This window comes from Osmerus eperlanus, chromosome 25 (assembly GCF_963692335.1).
Source record: "Osmerus eperlanus chromosome 25, fOsmEpe2.1, whole genome shotgun sequence".
Taxonomy (NCBI): Eukaryota; Metazoa; Chordata; class Actinopteri; order Osmeriformes; family Osmeridae; genus Osmerus; species Osmerus eperlanus.
This window is the reverse complement of record NC_085042.1, coordinates 8,966,216-8,984,159: the sequence shown is the minus strand read 5'-3', so window position 1 is coordinate 8,984,159 and position 17,944 is coordinate 8,966,216. Positions and strand designations below refer to the sequence as shown.

Below are 17,944 nucleotides of genomic sequence, written 5' to 3'. Positions count from 1 at the left end.
TTTTTGTATATAATGATATATAATTTGTGTTGTATACTACAAGTCCAGTTAAATTACTGTTAATTTAACTGTACCTCATGCCAAGTTGAGTGACTTCTCCCACAGGGTCCATTCAGATTTAAACAATCGCCAACAAAATATTTGAATGCCAACAAAATTTGCATAACAAATAAACTTGTATTTACATATATAGATTTCTGTGTACCCATCCATGGGATTGAAGTGTAGAATACATCTCCAAGAAGTTGAAGAAGCCATGTATTTATTACACCCATAATGTAGGCCTATTCATATTCAGGAATCAATACTATTAATTAGAGCAGATTGTAATATAAATCCAAACCGACATTTTAGACTGCCAGACAAATGGCTTTACATCGAATGGAAGCCACAAGAAGTCAGACAAACAACTTTCTCTTCTGCTATACAGAGAGAGCAGTCAGCTGTTTAATAATATCCCTCTTGACCCAAGAATGGCTAGGATTCCAGAGCCTTGTGATGCTGTAGAGCACGACTGAGTGACAAGCTGGAACTCTTAATTGCTAGCTACGGTTTCCTCCTTCTTGATGTCCTTCTGCTTGAGTCTGTAGTCTGCCAAAGCTGCCTTTATAGCATCCTCTGCCAGCACTGGGGGAATGGAAAGAAGACAGGACATAAGAATTGAAACAGTGCAATCCGTTTTAAGAGGCTAACGGTTTTTTTCTCGGTCAGCTACACTTACTGGAGCAATGCAGTTTGACTGGAGGAAGGCATAGTTCTTTGGCTATCTGCGTGTTCTTGATCTTCAGAGCTTCATCAATCTGCATGGACAAACAGTGATACAATTAAGTCGTTGTAATATCATTGTCAACACGCATATCTTATCACATCTTGAATAGGGGTTGTTCAACTTACAGATTTACCCTTCACCCACTCTGTTGCTAGAGAACTGGAAGCGATAGCCGAACCGCAGCCGAACGTTTTGAATCTGGCGTCCACTATCTTTCCCATCTCATCCACCTGAATCTGTGGACAACCGTGACCAGCAGTTATATATTATATCATAGTAAACAAAATGAGTCATTTAAACAGATTGTGGGTCGATTTACCTGGAGTTTCATGACATCTCCGCACGCAGGAGCACCCACTAATCCTGTCCCCACATTCTGGGCGTTTTTGTCCAGTGATCCCACATTTCTAGGGTTTTCGTAATGGTCCACCACCTAGAAATAAACACAGGACGTTTGAAACGTACAGTAGATGATGGTCAAATAGTTATACGGTGGAGAGAAAACACTAGCTGGAGCAGCTAGACTACCTAGCTGGCTTACTGTAGGCCCCTATTCCATAATTTCCGCTAGTTTGTCGTTTTTAAATTCATGTTCAATATAAAACCTATGGTTGCCATGAAAACGTTATTTCAACTTCGTTCAGCCTGTCAAATGAAGGTCAGTTCAGTTTAATGCTATAGCTAAAACTTCACGCTAGTTACGGTCCCTAGAAAAACTGTACAGATCATACCGTAAGGTATGAGTTGACAATTACACATACAGATCAAAGCCGTCATGTAATCATAGTAGCATCTACCTAAAGTTGTTGTGGAAGCTGGATAGACTAGCTCTAGCTTTTTAGCATTAGTCTACCACTGTTAGCTAGAAATCATGCCGCATTGTCTACGCTGACAATTTCACACAAACTTAAGACTGTTGTAATGAGATGCATATAATTACCTTTTTGTGATAAGGACATACTGACTTGATTTCCGGAGTCAATAATCTTCGACCTATCAACATCAACGGACTCACGCACTTTTGCATGAGCAGTGCCATGTTTGTTCAAATGAAGTTGAGAATCGAAAATGCACTGCTTGCGCCACCTAGTGGAATAACCCTATAATGACACTAACCTACATGTCTGAGGATCAAACCATTTTGTTGATTTAGATTGAACAAGGGAACATACATTATTTAATTGCTGTACAGTAGCTAGTTAATGCAGACATACACAGCTAACCGTATTTTAATTTCCACTTTTGTCATGCTGTCATGCTAGAATATTATCTTCATCCAATACTACTGACGATATTGCCAGAATTAAGCTCTACCTTTGCATTAGGCAGTTCCGTCTGTTACCAGGCAGAGATTTCCAGTAGCATTCACTATCCTTCCAACATGGCAGCAACAGGGAACGTAGAAGAAACGCAGTTGCAAGACATGGAGGAAGATGCAGGAATGGAAAGAGAAATGGAGTCGGACGAAGAGGAAGGCATGGGGGTCGAAAATTTAGACGAAGAAGAGGAGGACGAATCGTCCGAGGACGAGAAGGAAAATGAAGCTGAAATTCAACGTTTGGAAGAACAGGTAGGTAGCTGACGAGCTAGCTAGTGCTACCGTACCTAGCTATCTGCTGTACTAAAGCACATAGATCTGGCTAGACGCTAGCTAGCATTGCTAGCTACTTAGTTCGAATGAATGGAGTTAGAGCTAGCCTGGCTCGGTCAGAGCTAATCACACAGTAAATGTAAACAGTAAGTTCGGTTCGAACAGCTGTAGGTCTAATAATATTCCTTCCTCACCATGGACAGTCGCAGCTAGTTAACACGAATTTGCATTTCAATTATAGTCATTGTTGGCACTGCACAACATATAGCTAGCCTGCAAGCCAGCTAGTCGGCACTAGCACTAGCATAGACGATGAAGAAACAACTGTCCAAAGAGGATGACATTTACTGTCGTGATACTTTTAATCTCTACTGCTTTGAAAATGTCACATTCTGACTGTGTAAAAGCGACAGTATCACGAAGGTGTCGATTGCTATATGGCTTGTTAGGCAACTGCATCTACTGCTATGTCTTGTGTTGAACTTGGTTGATCCCTGACCTCAACGTGTTGAGCTAAACACGCGCCAAGTCGCTGAGATGGTTGTTAGCTTGCTAACACGCCAGATGCCCCCACAAGTCCATCTATTGCGCCGTTTAATTTATACATGGTTGGTCTTACCGATTCTATGCCTTTTGACTTTCAGCTTTCAATCAACGCTTTCGACTACAATTGTCATGTGGACCTGATCAAACTACTCCGACAAGAGGGCGAGTTAGTTCGGCTCCGCAAGGCACGGCAAAAGATGAGCGAGCTTTTTCCTCTCACAGAAGGTCGGTGACTTTTTGCGGGTGCTGTTGACTATGCCTCGCAAACGGTTGTGCTATTATTCATTTGGCGGCTGTAGCACCATTCAAAGAGCCTGAATTGCTGAGGAAACATACGTTTTGTTCCTCATTACAATTGGAGTACATATAGAGGCTGACATGTCAGTCTTATAGAAGTAGGTGTTGCTGTATGTGGAGGCTGACCCATCTGTCCTGCAGAGATCTGGCTGGATTGGCTGAAAGACGAGATTCGCATGACAGAAGAGGAACCCAACCGGGAGAAAGTGTACGAGCTGTTTGAGAAAGCTGTGAAAGACTACATATGTGAGTAATAAACTCGCAAGCACTACTAAACTAGTGCTTAACCCTTGTGTTATCTTCGGGTCGTTCTGACCCATCAGTCATTGTGACCCACCGTCGTATTGCGACAACTTTACCGCATACAAAAACAAAGTGAAGCATTTTCTTTTAACCGTTGGGCTGTCTCAGACCCCCCACATTGCGAAGGTTAAAAGAAAATTATTTTTATTTGTTTTTGTATTGGGTAAAATTGGGTAAACACAACGATGGTTCGTTATGAACCTTTGGGTCATGTGACCCGAAGGCAGCACGAGGGTTAACCACCCATCCCATCATTCTCAACCCCCATTCCTATTCCAGCGTGGTTCTCTCACGGTATCACTAACGTGCCGTCTTCCCTGCCACCCAGGCCCTGAAATCTGGCTGGAGTACGCTCAGTATTCGATCGGGGGCATGGGGTCTCCGGGCGGGATAGAGAAGGTGAGGGGCATCTTTGAGAGGGCCCTGACGGCAGTGGGGCTTCACATGACGAAGGGAGCCACCGTGTGGGATGCCTTCAGGGAGTTTGAGAACGCCATCCTGTCTACCGTTCAGGTAGGAGCACCCAGCTACCCCACCCCAGCATCTGAACTCACGACCCTGGAACACACACGCTCACCTCTCCCTCCATCTCACATCTCCCCGGAGGTCGTTCCGTAATTCAAAACACGTCGTTCAATAAGGACGCCAGGCATTACTGATAAACGAAGTTTATGATACTGATAAACAAAGTTATTTAGTGTTAGAAGGCAAAGAAGAAGAAAGCATCCAGATATTTCTAAGCGGCTGTATGTCTCTCCCCAGCCCCCCCCTGGCAGTGTCCCCAGCAGGGAGCAGCAGGGGCTGGTGAACGCGCAGCTCGAACGCATCCACGCCCTGTTCCGCCGCCAGCTGGCCATCCCCTTCATGGGTAAGGATTTGCTCTTCACTTCTCTGAGGATAGGATGTTGGGGGGGGTCTGGTGTGACACAAAGAGGATTCACTGCCTGTAATAAGACATCCACTGTAGCTTTACCGTGTTCCTCTAAGGCTGCCTGTCTCCACCCTGGTCCTCAGAGACCGCTGTCCTGCGTGTTCTAGATGCTTCCCTCTTCCAACGCCGGATTCAGATGAAAGGATCGCTGATAGTTTAAAGCCTGGTAACAATCTATTCATTAGAATCAGGTGTGTTGGAAGAGGGAAACATCTATAATGTACAGAACATGAGGACCAGGGCAGAGAGAGGCTGAGAGAAGCTGCTCACAGAGGCTGTGTCCTCCAGGGCCCTCTGAGAGCAGGTGGTACGGACGGCTAGTCTGGACGAGGGATTTTGCGGGTGGTGCGAGCCAGACTAGCGGGTTAACAAACAGCCTTCCTTCTCAGCGTGACCAGCAGCACCGTCACAGCAGAGCAGTCCTGCTCAGAGATGCAGCGCTGGCCAGGAGAGAGCCAGATGGTCTGGCTCTGTCTGCCTGGTGCTGTGTGTTGGGGCTGAACGCTTCTGTGTGTTGGGGATGAACGGCCACCAGAGGCATTCCTGGAACGACTGAGTCCTCCCCCAGGCGCTAACCTGTGCCAGCGCTCACAGTATAATCCCCCTTATCATAAAGCCTGTCTGTCACTGGCTGCTGTTTTGTCCAGAGGAGGATGGCACGGGGAGAAGGGAAGGGGTGTGTGCAGGAGCCGGCAAACGTGACGCCACCGGATCAGAACAAAGACAAGCTCGGAAGAGTCTGAAAAGGATTCGCTTCTGAGCGAATCACGTTTCCACAATCTGGTACCTTTTTATAATGAACGTGCTTCCTTCAAAGGCTTCTTGCTCTGAATGAGTGGTGTCATAAGCAGTCCTGAAGGGGTCTCCTGGGAGAACTGGGCTGTTGCACATCCAGTGGTTCATGAGGGTGTAGCTCGGTGGTTAGAGGCACCTTGACAGCAGACCACAGGTTCAAATCCCCCGGTACTGTACGTCTCTTCTGATCAAATCCTCTGCTGAATGAATGCGTTACCTTGCAGACATGGACGCGACCTACGCGGAGTATGAGGAATGGTCTGAGCAGGGCGTGGCTGAGACAGTCACCCAGCAGTACAGACGAGCTCTTCAGCACATGCACAAGAGCAAACCTCACGAACAAGCTCTGGTACGGTAACCAAACCAACAACCACCGTTTCATAACGCCCAGTTAATGAGGGAAGACAAAGGATTGTTGTCTGTAAAGGGTTAAACCTGCTGTTTGTGCTGTGCCGCGCGTGAACAGCTGGCTCTAATGTGTGTGTGTCCGTCCATGTGTGTGTCCGTCCGTGTGTGTGTGTGTGTCCCCGTGTGTGTGTGTCCCAGCTGGCGGCGGAGCCCCCTAAGCTGGCAGAGTATCAGAGCTACATGGAGTACGAGCTGAAGGAGGGAGACCCAGCGCGGGTCCAGATCATCTTTGAGCGCGCGCTGGCCGAGAACTGCCTGGTACCAGACATGTGGGCGCGCTACACCAGCTACCTGGTGAGGATCTCCTCCTCCCCCGCTCCCCCGATGCTCTGCACGCTTTAGTCCACTCGCACCCCACAGCTCCTCCTCATGTATTCATGGGCTGGGTAATTGCTTTACATTTAGTCATTTAGCAGACGCTCTTATCCAGAGCGACTTACAGTAAGTACAGGGACATTCCCCCGAGGCAAGTAGGGTGAAGTGCCTTGCCTAAGGACACAACGTCAGTTGGCATGACCGGGAATCGAACTGGCAACCTTCGGATTACTAGCCCGATTCCCTCACCGCTCAGCCATCTGACTCCATAATGGGATGCTGATGAGATGCCAAGATTGCAAACAGCAAACATTTAGTCATTTAGCAGACGCAAACAGATAGCAAGTGCTATTCCGTCAGAGCGAGAGGCAGGGGGGATGATAGCAGGAAATATTATATAAAAATGTGTCACATTTTCTTTTTATTTATGCATACGTTTGACTTTATTTCAGAGTAATTTTTTATTTTTATGTAGGACTCTTGGGAAAGTTTGCTTCTTTATTTATTGCATTCACGCTTGTATGAAAATGTATTGTGATTAAAGTAAAAAAAAAAAATCATCAGAGTGATTAAAGTGATGGCGGTGGGTCATAATTAAATTGCCGTAGCTTTATTTACACGACAGCTTTATGTCCCTCGCTGTGGAAGCGCCTTCACAAACAGGCAGCGTGCGCTGAAGGTGAAAAACGGAAGGTGCGCTGTTGCTAAGGGTTACTGACCTGTTTTCCGCCCGCGTTTCAGGACCGTCAGCTGAAGATCAGAGACATCGTCCTCTCCTGTCACGACCGAGCGGTCAGGAACTGTCCGTGGACCATGGGCCTGTGGAGGAGCTACCTGCTGGCCCTGGAGAGACACAGAGCCGATCACACCACCGTCCTCGGTAACCACAACCATCCATCCATCGATCAATCGTTTGATCGATCGATTGATCCCCTTTACAGCAGTTCGCACACCATTCCAACTGCCACACTAAACACAAGGACTGACCTCCTTCAGAATCTTGACGTCTTGTGTGTGTTTTTTATTTGTCTGCGTGTGACAGATGTTTTTGAGAAGGCCCTGACCGCTGGCTTCATCCAGGCCACAGACTACGTGGACATCTGGCAGGCCTACCTGGACTACCTGAGGAGGAGGGTGGACTTCAGCAAAGGTGAAGGCACGTCTCCGTTGTACGAGAACACACAACGTCCCTCTGTCACTGAGTTTATGTGTATACACGTGTCCCTTTGTCTTTTGATTACACATGTATGTACGCACACACACTCATGGATGTATGTACATAGATAATATCCATGCGTAGATGTGCTGATTGCTGTGTTTCCTCCTGCAGAGTCGAGCAGGGAGCTGGAGGATCTGCGGGCAGCCTTCAGCCGCTCCCTGGACTACCTGAAGCAGGACGTGGAGGAGAGTGAGTCCATCCCCCTCCCCAGGCCTCCACCTCCCCCAGGCCTCCACCTCACCCCCCTCCCCCAGGCCTCCACCCCCCCAGGCCTCCACCTCACCCCCCACCACACCTATCCACCCACTTGCAGGACGATTGACACCCCCCTGTGTGTGTGTGTTCTCTTCAGGGTTCAGTGAGAGTGGAGACCCCTCCTGTACCATCATGCAGATCTGGGCGAGGATTGAGGTAAACACAGGACAGAGAGAGGCTCATCTCTCACATCACATGGTCATGGCTTCACCTCATGGTGATGGAGCCACGTTGGAGATGAAATAGTAACAAAATAAACATTAAACTATATGGAAAAACTAACCATACAGACGTGTTATATTTGTTACAAAACCAAATCATACCTAAACAAAAAGGTCCCCACCCTCAGAAAGTGCCGTAGCCCCACGTCAGTCCTCCATGGTCACCCTGCTCCTCCCTCTGCCAGGCGCTGCACTGCAGGAACATGCAGAAGGCCCGCGAGCTGTGGGACAACATCATGACCCGGGGGAACGCCAAGTACGCCAACATGTGGCTGGAGTACTACAACCTGGAGAGGTCAGGGGTCAGGCCTGCGGGTGGGAGGGGGGGGGGACTGAGCCGTATGAGGATTCTGACAGTGTGTGTGTGTTTTTGCAGGTCATACGGAGATGCTCTCCACTGCAGGAAGGCTCTCCACAGGGCTGTCCAGTGCACCTCAGACTACCCAGAACACGTGTGTGAGGTGCTGCTCTCCTTTGAGAGGGTGGAAGGTGAGTCTCACAGCCTGCACCAGACACCACACACAGCCTGGGGCAGCTGGCATGTCGTTGTTGAAGCTCACAATTTCAGTTTTCAGAAGCTCAGTTTTGGAAGAAGCTGTAGTTGCGTCAGGTGTTGATCTGTGCGTGTCTCCTCCAGGCTCTCTGGAGGACTGGGACACGGCCGTGCAGAAGACTGAAACTCGGCTCAACAGAGTCAGCGAGCAGAGGGCCAAGGTGAGGCCTGCTGTCTGAACACAGCCCTGTGAGGCCTGCTGTCTGAACACAGCCCTGTGAGGCCTGCTGTCTGAACACAGCCCTGTGAGGCCTGCTGTCTGAACACAGCCCTGTGAGGCCTGCTGTCTGAACACAGCCCTGTGAGGCCTGCTGTCTGAACACAGCCCTGTGAGGCCTGCTGTCTGAACACAGCCCTGTGAGGCCTGCTGTCTGAACACAGCCCTGTGAGGCCTGCTGTCTGAACACAGCCCTGTGAGGCCTGCTGTCTGAACACAGCCCTGTGAGGCCTGCTGTCTGAACACAGCCCTGTGAGGCCTGCTGTCTGAACACAGCCCTGTGAGGCCTGCTGTCTGAACACAGCCCTGTGAGGCCTGCTGTCTGAACACAGCCCTGTGAGGCCTGCTGTCTGAACACAGCCCTGTGAGGCCTGCTGTCTGAACACAGCCCTGTGAGGCCTGCTGTCTGAACACAGCCCTGTGAGGCCTGCTGTCTGAACACAGCCCTGTGAGGCCTGCTGTCTGAATCCTGGTGTCCTCTCTCTCTGCTGCCGTCTGTTTCTCCTAAACCTGCCCTCCCTCCCTCCCTCCAGGTGGCAGTGAAGGAGGCCTCCCAGGCCAGACAGGAGGAGGACAAGACGGAGCAGCGACGGAGGGCCAGGGCAGACAAGAAGAGCCAGAAGAAGGGTTCGAAACCCCCCGGGCGCCCTGGGGAGAAGAGGAAGGCCCAGGAGGACTTCCAGGACTGGGGCGACGAGCCAGGTAGGGAGCCTGATACCATCTCCTTCTGAACTCTGGTCACGACAGGGTTTCAAACAAAGAAGGCTGTTGTTGAAACTGAGTCGGCCCTTGCGCTTCATGACATCCCTTCCCCTGGTCTCTCACAGAGCAAGGTGCAAAGAGGCATCGTCGGGGGGGACAGGGGGAGGAGTTCATGGAGACGGAGAGCAAAGCCCCGCCCAGACGCAAGCCTGAAGGGACCAATCAGAGCCAGGCGGGGTCAGCGGCGTCCGGGAAGAACAGCCAGGAGGAGCCGGAGGAGCGCAGAGACGACTGCAGTGTGTTCGTCAGTAACCTGGCCTACACGCTGCCCGACCCAGAGGCCCGGCTCAGGGAGAATTTCCACCCCTGTGGACCCATCAGCCAGGTGCGCCTGGTGTTCGCCGGGAACGGAACCTTCAGGGGCTACGGCTATGTCCAGTTCGAGGGCCGGGCGTCGGTGGCGGAGGCTCTGAAGCTGGACAGGAAGTTGGTGAACGGCAGGCCCATGTTTGTGTCGCCCTGCGTGGACAAAAGCAAGAACCCAGACTTCAAGGTTAGTGGTTTTATTTTATTGTAATTGATTTGACTTTTTTAGGGCTGGAATTGAATAGAGAAGGAGCTTGATTGTTAAGGCCTTAGCCTTCATGGAGCAGGTACTTGTGTAGGAGTGTAGATCTGGGGGACTGGGAGAGGACTGGTGTTGAGTAGACCATGTCTCCCTCCCTCTTCCCCCAAACACAGAACAGAGTCTCTTCTCCGTGTTGTAAAACATCTCCAAGGAACCTCTTCTTCTACGTTTGTTTCTCTCAAGGTGTTCAAGTACAGCGTGGATCTAGAGAGACACAAGATCTTCATCTCTGGCCTGCCCTACTCCTGCAACAAGGAGCGGCTGGAGGAGATGTGTCGAGGCTACGGCACCATCAAAGACATCCGCCTGGTCACTCACCGCTCAGGACAGCCCAAGGTGAGGGAGGGAGGGGGGAGGGAGGGAGGGAGGGAGGGGGGGGGGGAGGAGGGGGGGGGAGGGAGGGGGGGAGCAGTTGTTGCTCCACCAGATGTCAGGTTAGAAATAGCATCACTACAACGATTCCTCACTTACATCGTTCACAATCTGCATGCGAGCGTGAGTTAAGCCCGGCGTGTTCCCCTGCAGGGCCTGGCGTACGTGGAGTTTGCCAACGAGGCCGAGGCGTCTCAGGCGGTGCTGAAGATGGACGGGATGGTGGTGGAGGAGCACACGCTGGCCGTGGCCATCAGCAACCCGCCCCGGCGCAGCAGGAACCTGGACCTGCCCGGACCCAGCAGGACCCTGGTACCTCGACAGGCCTACGGAGCGTGAGTTACACCCTGCCTCCATCACACACCCTGCCTCGCTCACACACCCTGCCTCCATCACATACCCTGCCTCCATCACACACCCTGCCTCCATCACACACCCTGCCTCCATCACACACCCTGCCTCCATCACACACCCTGCCTCCATCACACACCCTGCCTCCATCACACACCCTGCCTCGCTCACACACCCTGCCTCGCTCACACACCCTGCCTCGCTCACACACCCTGCCTCGCTCACACACCCTGCCTCCATCACACACCCTGCCTCCATCACACACCCTGCCTCGCTCACACACCCTGCCTCCATCACACACCCTGCCTCCATCACACACCCTGCCTCCATCACACACCCTGCCTCCATCACACACCCTGCCTCCATCACACACCCTGCCTCCATCACACACCCTGCCTCCATCACACACCCTGCCTCGCTCACACACCCTGCCTCGCTCACACACCCTGCCTCCATCACACACCCTGCCTCGCTCACACACCCTGCCTTGCTCACACACAGAGAGAGAGGGGAGAAATAATTTAACTTGTGTGTGTGTGTGTGCGCGCAACGTGAGTCGGTGAGCCAAAAGAGCCCAGTTGCAGTGTAAACATGACAAACCCCAAACCATGGATAGTTTTCCGACGTGAGCGCAGTGAACTTGGTTTGATGTGGATGTTCTGTTGTCCAGGAGGGGGAAAGGCCGCACGCAGCTGTCCCTGCTGCCCCGCTCCCTGAACCGCCACACCGGCCCGGCAGGGCAGGCCGAGAACGGGACCACGTCTAAACCAGCCGGCGAGGCGGTGAACTCTGCCGGAGACACGCCCCCTGAAGCACAAGCCAAGCCCCTCTCCAACTCAGACTTTGCCAGAATGCTCATGACGAAAAAATGATGCTTCCGTTCCATACCTTGCCTTGATATGGAAAGCCATCTTGTGTCCTTACAGAGGAGAGATGGTGGGGTGTTTCTGTAAGAGGTAGACTTCCCTTTAATCCTGCCCCCCCCCCCCCCCCTTGACGCTCTGCTCCTATGAGAAAGCCTTAATCCCCCTGGCTCCTCCCACTTCACCTGTGACCCTTTTGAACGTTTGTTTGGAAAAAGTGTGATAGAATGTCTGTTTTATGACCAATTTGTGTTTTGTGTTTTTGAAAGGCAAAGATATTTTATTAAAAAAAAGCTGTGTCATATATATTTGTTTGTAAATATATAAAAAGTTGTGAACCTCATGGTGCAAGGTGTGTTTAAGGTGTGCTGAAGTTGTTCTGGTTAGGGAAACAAACCTAAACAGAGTATTTTTTATATTCAAACTTATAAAATGTGTTTTGTTTGAAAAGGTAAATATGCAAGATCTTGACTTTGAGATGTATCATGGAAGGTAGTGTATATAGCTCACATAGATGTATTACATCAATGAATAGTCCTTGTTTATCCTGTGTGTGTTCAGGAAAGTTTAAGATGTCATTGTACAGCCCATGTCTTTGCTGTGAGGGCAACATTTGTCTCCTGGCCATGAAAGACTAATGCCTTGCTAAACAGAATCCTGTTTGATCTGCACCTGTACAAATAAGTTATTTGCAGGACTTGCCAGCTAACTCTTCACCTATTCATCCACTAGGCACTCGCACTAGAAAGCATGCATCATCCCATATAACTACACAGGTAGTCCATAAGTGAAGCTTTTTATTCATAGCTGATTTATTATTAGACTTAAGGGGGTTTTATCTCTGAGGATGACTGCTCGACTCAGTCAACCCTGGTCCTCGAGTCCCCTGCCCTGCATGTTCTAGATGTTTCCCTGAACCAGGTGTGTTGGAAGTGGGGAAACATCTAGAACATACAGGACGGTGGGCCCTGAGGACCAGGGTCAAAGACCGCTGCTCCAGTGACGAGCCTCGGGCCAAGCGATGACGTGGCAGCAGGGAGCTGTGTGTCACAGTGTGTGTCACAGTGGGTCACAGCTGGCTTGCGATCTCATTCCGCAGCTTCTCCAGTCAGTGGGGAAAATAATCTATGCAGCTGTTTGATTGCGAGAGCTTTCAGTGTTCGGTACAAATCCATCTATTGTGGGAATAACACAAGAACAATACACCTATCGTTATTTCCTTAGAAGTCTCTTGGCTTTGAATAGGTAAATACAGAGAATTGTTTTTGTATCTGTAGACTGATTGGTTGGGGTGGGGGGAGGGGTGTGGTATGTGATGTGTTTTAACACCTGAATGGTGGGCCATAGTTTTGTAAAGCATTTATATGTTCACAAAACAGAGGGAATATTTGCTATATCTATTGTTCTATCACCACAGTGGCCTAATCCTAGATGGGAGACGACAAATATATTAATTAGAAGTCACTTTCTGTCTCCATGTCCTCTACAAAAGGTGGTGTAGGCACATTAGTGTAGTAGTTTCCTAATTTTGTGTTGAGATGTTTTACATTTTGGTATTATGTGAAAACGGAGGTAGAGTAAATGTTAACTCTTTTCTCAACAGTGATTGTCCATTTCGCCACTCGTATTGGAGAGTGTTGAGCCAATTATACCTTTTGTTTTTTCCTCCTGCTTGTTCCAAGTTCTGCTCTTGTCATTTTGGTATCGTAACTATGTCAGATAGTGGTTTCTTTGCTGTTTTTGAGCCTAAAGCTGTTAAATAAAGCAATTCAAAACGATCACACGTTGCACTGATTTAAGTCTCAGTCAATCAAGGGCCATTTTCCCAGGGTAATAAAATAGTTTATTCTGTAGTAAAATAAATAGTAAATTAAGTACATAAAGGCTTTATACAGTGTTATTTAGAAGAGAATTACATTTGACCTCAGAAGAACCAAAATGACATTCTCATATACTTTATATATTCATTTACAACTCCATGTTATTGGCCTAAGATATCAAGCAACATTAAATATGAAACAGATGGATTGAGAATGCTTCACATATATTAATATCTACAGAACTCCAAAATGTTAGTGTTCCAAAGAGTACCACTAGTTGAAAGTGAAAAGATTCTTATGGCACTTAATTGACATCAAACAATTCTAATCAATCCATGATATTTTGATGTCACAGGAAACACCATAACGTATTCAGTGTAACTCACGACTCAACCTGCAAAACCTTCTGCAGCTAAAACTAACACATGAAACCAGCAGCAGCAAGCAGCATGTGTGGAATCTACAAGAGAGGAGGTAACCATGTTTGTATAATAATAGTCTCCTTAGCTTCACCTCAAGGTGCATGGACATGCTGTCATAAATAAACTGAAAAACACACGGAATAAACACATCCTGAAGCACAAACCCACCACAGACCACACACACCCACAAGTCAGGCTCAGCTCCCTCCCTCTCTCCTTCCCTCCCCCTCTCCCTCCAGGTCAGTTGTGTACAGGGATGGTGTGCTTGCAGTCGGGGCAGGCCTGGTGTGGGCCGGCTCCGGGCAGACCCACCGCGTGCTCCCCAGTGGCGATGAGCAGCGTGTCCAGGGTGATCTCGGTGCACTTGGCGATGAAGCGGATGAAGGGCCTGACGTCCCCCTCGTTGGCCGTGTCCAGGGCCGTGTAATACTCCGCACGCTGCTCCTTGCGGATGGTGATGGGCGGGTAGCGCGCCTGCATGAGCACCAGGTTCATCAGGAGACGGGAAGTGCGGCCGTTTCCGTCCACGAACGGGTGGACGTACACCAGCTTGTAGTGAGCCAGGGCGGCGTACTCCACCGGGTGCAGCTGGAGGCTGTCCTCCGCGTTGAGCCACTGCACCAGCTCCTGCATGTGGCGCTGCAGGTCGTGGGGGTGCGGGGGGATGTGGTGGCCTACGAACACCTGGCTGGTCCGCAGACGGCCGCCTTCCACCGGGTCGGCGTAGCCCAGCACGCGCCGGTGGATCTCCAGGATGTCGCTGACGGTGATGGCTCCGGCGCTGGCCAGCAGGGTGGTGTTGATGTACTTCATGGCGGCGTCCACGCCGATCGCTTCGTTCTGCTCCTGCAGGCTCTTGCCGGGGACGGCGTAGCGGGTCTCGATGATGTGCCGGATCTCCGAGAGCGTCAGCGTGTTGCCCTCGATGGCCACCGTGTGGTAGATGTGGTGGTAGTACGTCTCCTCCATCACCCTCCTCAGGGCAGAGTTGCCCTTGGGGATGGACATGAGCCGGCGCACCTTGCTGTCGATGATGCCGAAGTGCCTCTGGTCGATCTCCTCCACCAGGGGGAGGGTGCGGTCCCGGCTCACCAGAGCCCTCTCGTGGCAGGGCGAGAGGGCCAGGGCTTTGGTGTAGAGGTGGTCTGCCTGGACCACGTCCTTGTCCTCCTCCAGGAGGGTGCCCAGCTCCGTCAGGGCCTCCACGTAGTCAGGGTTCAGGTTGAGGGCATGCACCAGCAGCTTGTGGGCCTTGTCTCTCTTCCCCTGCTTCCTCATCTCCACCGCCTGCACCAGGGCTGCTTGCGACTCAAGCTGGGTCTCTGAAATTAGCATCCACATTACAATCAGACCACACCGAACCACTCTGAAGAGAATAACTGGTGCCTCTTATACAAGGAATACTGGTAATCTTACAAAAACTTGTGTTTACCTAAACTTGGCACCACTCCTCTCGCGTGAGGATTACTGTTAACCTTACAAAGACAAATCGCTTACAATAACTATACCCTTACCTAAACTCGGCTTGGGCCTTAGAGGCAACACGTCAAGAGCGGTAAAGGGGACAGTGAGGCTGGTAGACTGGACTGTCGGCCGCGAAGCCTTGCCCCAGATTTGGCACCGCAGCAGGGCAATTCCCTTCAGGGCGACACAGCACTGGTCTTCCTCCCCAACCAAGGGCAGTAACAGGGCCACCAGGGAGCCCAACAGCAAACAGAGCAGCGGGCCCCATCCGCCAAGGACTCGGCCGCTGGTGTAACGCCACAACGTTAAAGCAGACATCATTGTTAGTATCCGCCATCCTTAAGTGACACGTCCCCCATCTATCAGTTCCGCCGGCAGGGATGGCCTAGCGACGTTAGCCGAGAAACCGCTGCAAGAGAGAAAAACTAAGTTAAAGAGAGTTTCAATTATGACAACAGCAAGCACAACTTGAAACAGTTAGAGTTTGTTAGCTAGCTAGCTGATCCGATGCAAATCAACAATTAGTTAAATGTCCTGAATATTGTTCAATTTCAACAACAGCAGCTGTCAAGAGTTAGCTCTAGCTTAGCTAGTGACACCAGGTACTAAAGTTAACGTTAGGCACTTACCATGTTAACTCAACATGTTAATGCAAACCACCCGAAAAGAAAAATGGTCTTGTTTTTTGAATCTAGTGACGAGTCTCATCTAACGCAGATTAAATATCCCTTTCGTATAGGTTTGTCTTCCGTGTTTCATGCCACAAATGCAGACCGGACATAGTTGGAGGGCGGGGTAACGTCTTATTCTTTGATGTTTCACGGTAGCTGACATCAACAAAGTTGCAATACTGCCACCTTCAGGTTTCATCCATTATGTCCATTCTGATTCTAGGTCAGCTTGTGCTATAACTGTTTCTATCCTGGGGAGTGGGGATTGTTGCATTTGATCAAATTTTATGTGGATAGGTGGTAGGCTATTGGCCATGTTCTGCGTTATGTTCATTATGGAATGTTTTGATTTTGTAACTGATAAACTTCAGTGTAAACTGGCAAAAGATGCAGAGGGAGAAAACGAACCTAGCTACTGTAGTGTTGTAAGAAGGGAAGAAAATATTAGTCTACAGTTCCACTTTCAACCAAAAGATGGCAGCTGTGGCACATTTGTTAAAAACTTTTTAAAAAATGTGGTGAGTTATGGTTTGTTAAAAACCAAAATACGGAAATTATAATTACCACAACAACCTCAACCGATGCACAAACAAGGTGTTTTGTGATGTATCCTGTTTCAAGAACAGTAGGCCAACATAACTACAGTGCTGTACCAGTTTACTAGATGTAAACCGGAATAAACATTGTATGTCCATGTTTGGAGTTCCCCCTACAAAAAGTCCACCCAAAACATGACGCGTGATCAAACGAGGCCGTGTTGGAGTTGTCTAGCAACACAGACAGCTCAGTGCCAGTAGGAATTCAAATTTTGGAGCGGCCCGCTACGCTCAAGACAATTATGTTCCAGCAATCCTGTTCCACGATGCTACCAGTAATGTCCATGTTACGTATTTGCAGCTTTAAGTCTATGAAGGTCATCTAAAACCACCACATCCAGAAAGGTGCCTGTGGCCTTTACTGGACTAGGGGCGAGAGTGTGATTTATGGAAGGTGAGATCTGTCCTTTGCAATCTCAAGCTTTTACAGCAGCAAGTATATTTACTTGAGACTCTGGTTCTTCCCTCTGATGGACTTACAGGAGGGGTTAGGTGTGTATGAAAGTGTGTGTGTGTGTGTGAGAAACAGCTCAACCGTAAGGAGAACTGTTATCAATGATGTTGAAAATGATCAATCAAGGTGTCGATGAGTAAACTAAGAAAAATACAACACAATAAACCGTTTCCTGTTGATGGTTTGGTAGATTTGTGGGGCAGAACGAGCCAATGGGCCGTACAGTTCCATCTCTGCACCGGGCCTCATGATATGAGGTGCTCCTTGAAGGAGCTAGTGTTCCATAATGCATGATACAACGCCTTAGTTCTTGTCTCGGTGAGAGAGAGAGAGAGAGAGAGAGAGAGAGAGAGAGAGAGAGAGAGAGAGAGAGAGAGAGAGAGAGAGAGGAGAAAAAATGCCCTTTGAGTCTCATCCTTTAACCCTTGTGTTATCTTCGGGTCATTCTGACCCATCAGTCATTGTGACCCACCGTCGTATTGCGACAGATTTACCGCATACAAAGACAAAGTGAAGCATTTTCTTTTAACCGTTGGGCTGTCTCAGACCCCCCACATTGCAAAGGTTAAAAGAAAATTATTTTAATTTGTTTTTGTATTGGGTAAAATTGGGTAAACACAACGATGGTTCGTTATGAACCTTTGGGTCATGTGACCCGAAGGCAGCACGAGGGTTAATGTGGAAACTCAATACTTTTATACTTTCACCTAGAGAAATGTCAGGGTAGGCGTAGAGGTGCCTCTGCTCCCGGTTTCCCAGAAAAAGTCTGTTTAGTATTCCATTGAGGTGTGCACCTAAACTGCCTGTTCAGGGCTATTTTTACCATAGCGGTGTCGTTACCTTTTCTTAAAAACAGGAGGAAAAAACGGTGGTTCTAGACGCTTCTTACAACACATCAAACTTGGTTTCGGGGGAAGGTAATGAAGAGCCTGTGAGAAGAGTAACGTGGGTTGGTGACAAACAAACCGTCTTTGATTTCCCGCTTGTTGGATGTTCATATGTGAGTTTAGTTAGCTTCACAGCCCTCACCACAGCTGCATCCAGCTGAATGGTTTTACTGTCATTGGATTGTTTAAGTGAAATAACAGGACATGAAGCATAACAATATATATACAGCGAACATAAGTCATCCAAGGACATGCATAGTTACATCTGAATGGTTTCAAAAGACCGACTGTTCC

At 49.2% G+C, this 17,944-nt stretch overlaps 3 protein-coding genes across 4 annotated transcripts; 1 reads left to right on the top strand and 2 right to left on the bottom strand.

Annotated features, from left to right (window-relative positions):
- Window positions 1-245: 245 nt before the first annotated feature.
- iscua (iron-sulfur cluster assembly enzyme a) lies at window positions 246-1,867 on the bottom strand. Its single transcript, XM_062451320.1, has 5 exons — window positions 1,710-1,867; window positions 1,089-1,202; window positions 895-1,005; window positions 722-800; window positions 246-627 (listed from the first exon to the last, which is right to left on the bottom strand). The coding sequence occupies exons 1-5, from the start codon at window positions 1,806-1,808 to the stop codon at window positions 536-538; spliced, it is 495 nt and encodes a 164-aa protein (XP_062307304.1). The 5' UTR covers window positions 1,809-1,867; the 3' UTR covers window positions 246-535.
- A 6-nt stretch (window positions 1,868-1,873) lies between these two features.
- Window positions 1,874-11,679, top strand: sart3 (spliceosome associated factor 3, U4/U6 recycling protein). Of its 2 annotated transcripts, none has more exons than XM_062451317.1 (19): window positions 1,874-2,339; window positions 3,005-3,131; window positions 3,345-3,449; window positions 3,835-4,019; window positions 4,269-4,374; window positions 5,457-5,581; window positions 5,779-5,934; window positions 6,697-6,835; window positions 6,998-7,111; window positions 7,286-7,363; window positions 7,527-7,585; window positions 7,836-7,945; window positions 8,027-8,139; window positions 8,288-8,364; window positions 8,954-9,122; window positions 9,248-9,675; window positions 9,934-10,086; window positions 10,276-10,457; window positions 11,144-11,679. In XM_062451317.1, exons 1-19 carry the CDS (start codon window positions 2,025-2,027, stop codon window positions 11,343-11,345), a joined length of 2,943 nt encoding a protein of 980 aa, XP_062307301.1. In that variant the 5' UTR covers window positions 1,874-2,024; the 3' UTR covers window positions 11,346-11,679. The 2 variants fall into 2 exon arrangements, with proteins under 2 accessions (XP_062307301.1, XP_062307302.1); XM_062451318.1 differs by having other exon boundaries at window positions 1,875-2,339; window positions 6,998-7,105.
- A 1,483-nt stretch (window positions 11,680-13,162) lies between these two features.
- Window positions 13,163-15,853, bottom strand: ficd (FIC domain protein adenylyltransferase). The gene is made up of 3 exons (XM_062451698.1): window positions 15,672-15,853; window positions 15,093-15,451; window positions 13,163-14,900 (listed from the first exon to the last, which is right to left on the bottom strand). Exons 2-3 carry the CDS (start codon window positions 15,361-15,363, stop codon window positions 13,819-13,821), a joined length of 1,353 nt encoding a protein of 450 aa, XP_062307682.1. The 5' UTR covers window positions 15,364-15,451; window positions 15,672-15,853; the 3' UTR covers window positions 13,163-13,818.
- Window positions 15,854-17,944: the final 2,091 nt, after the last annotated feature.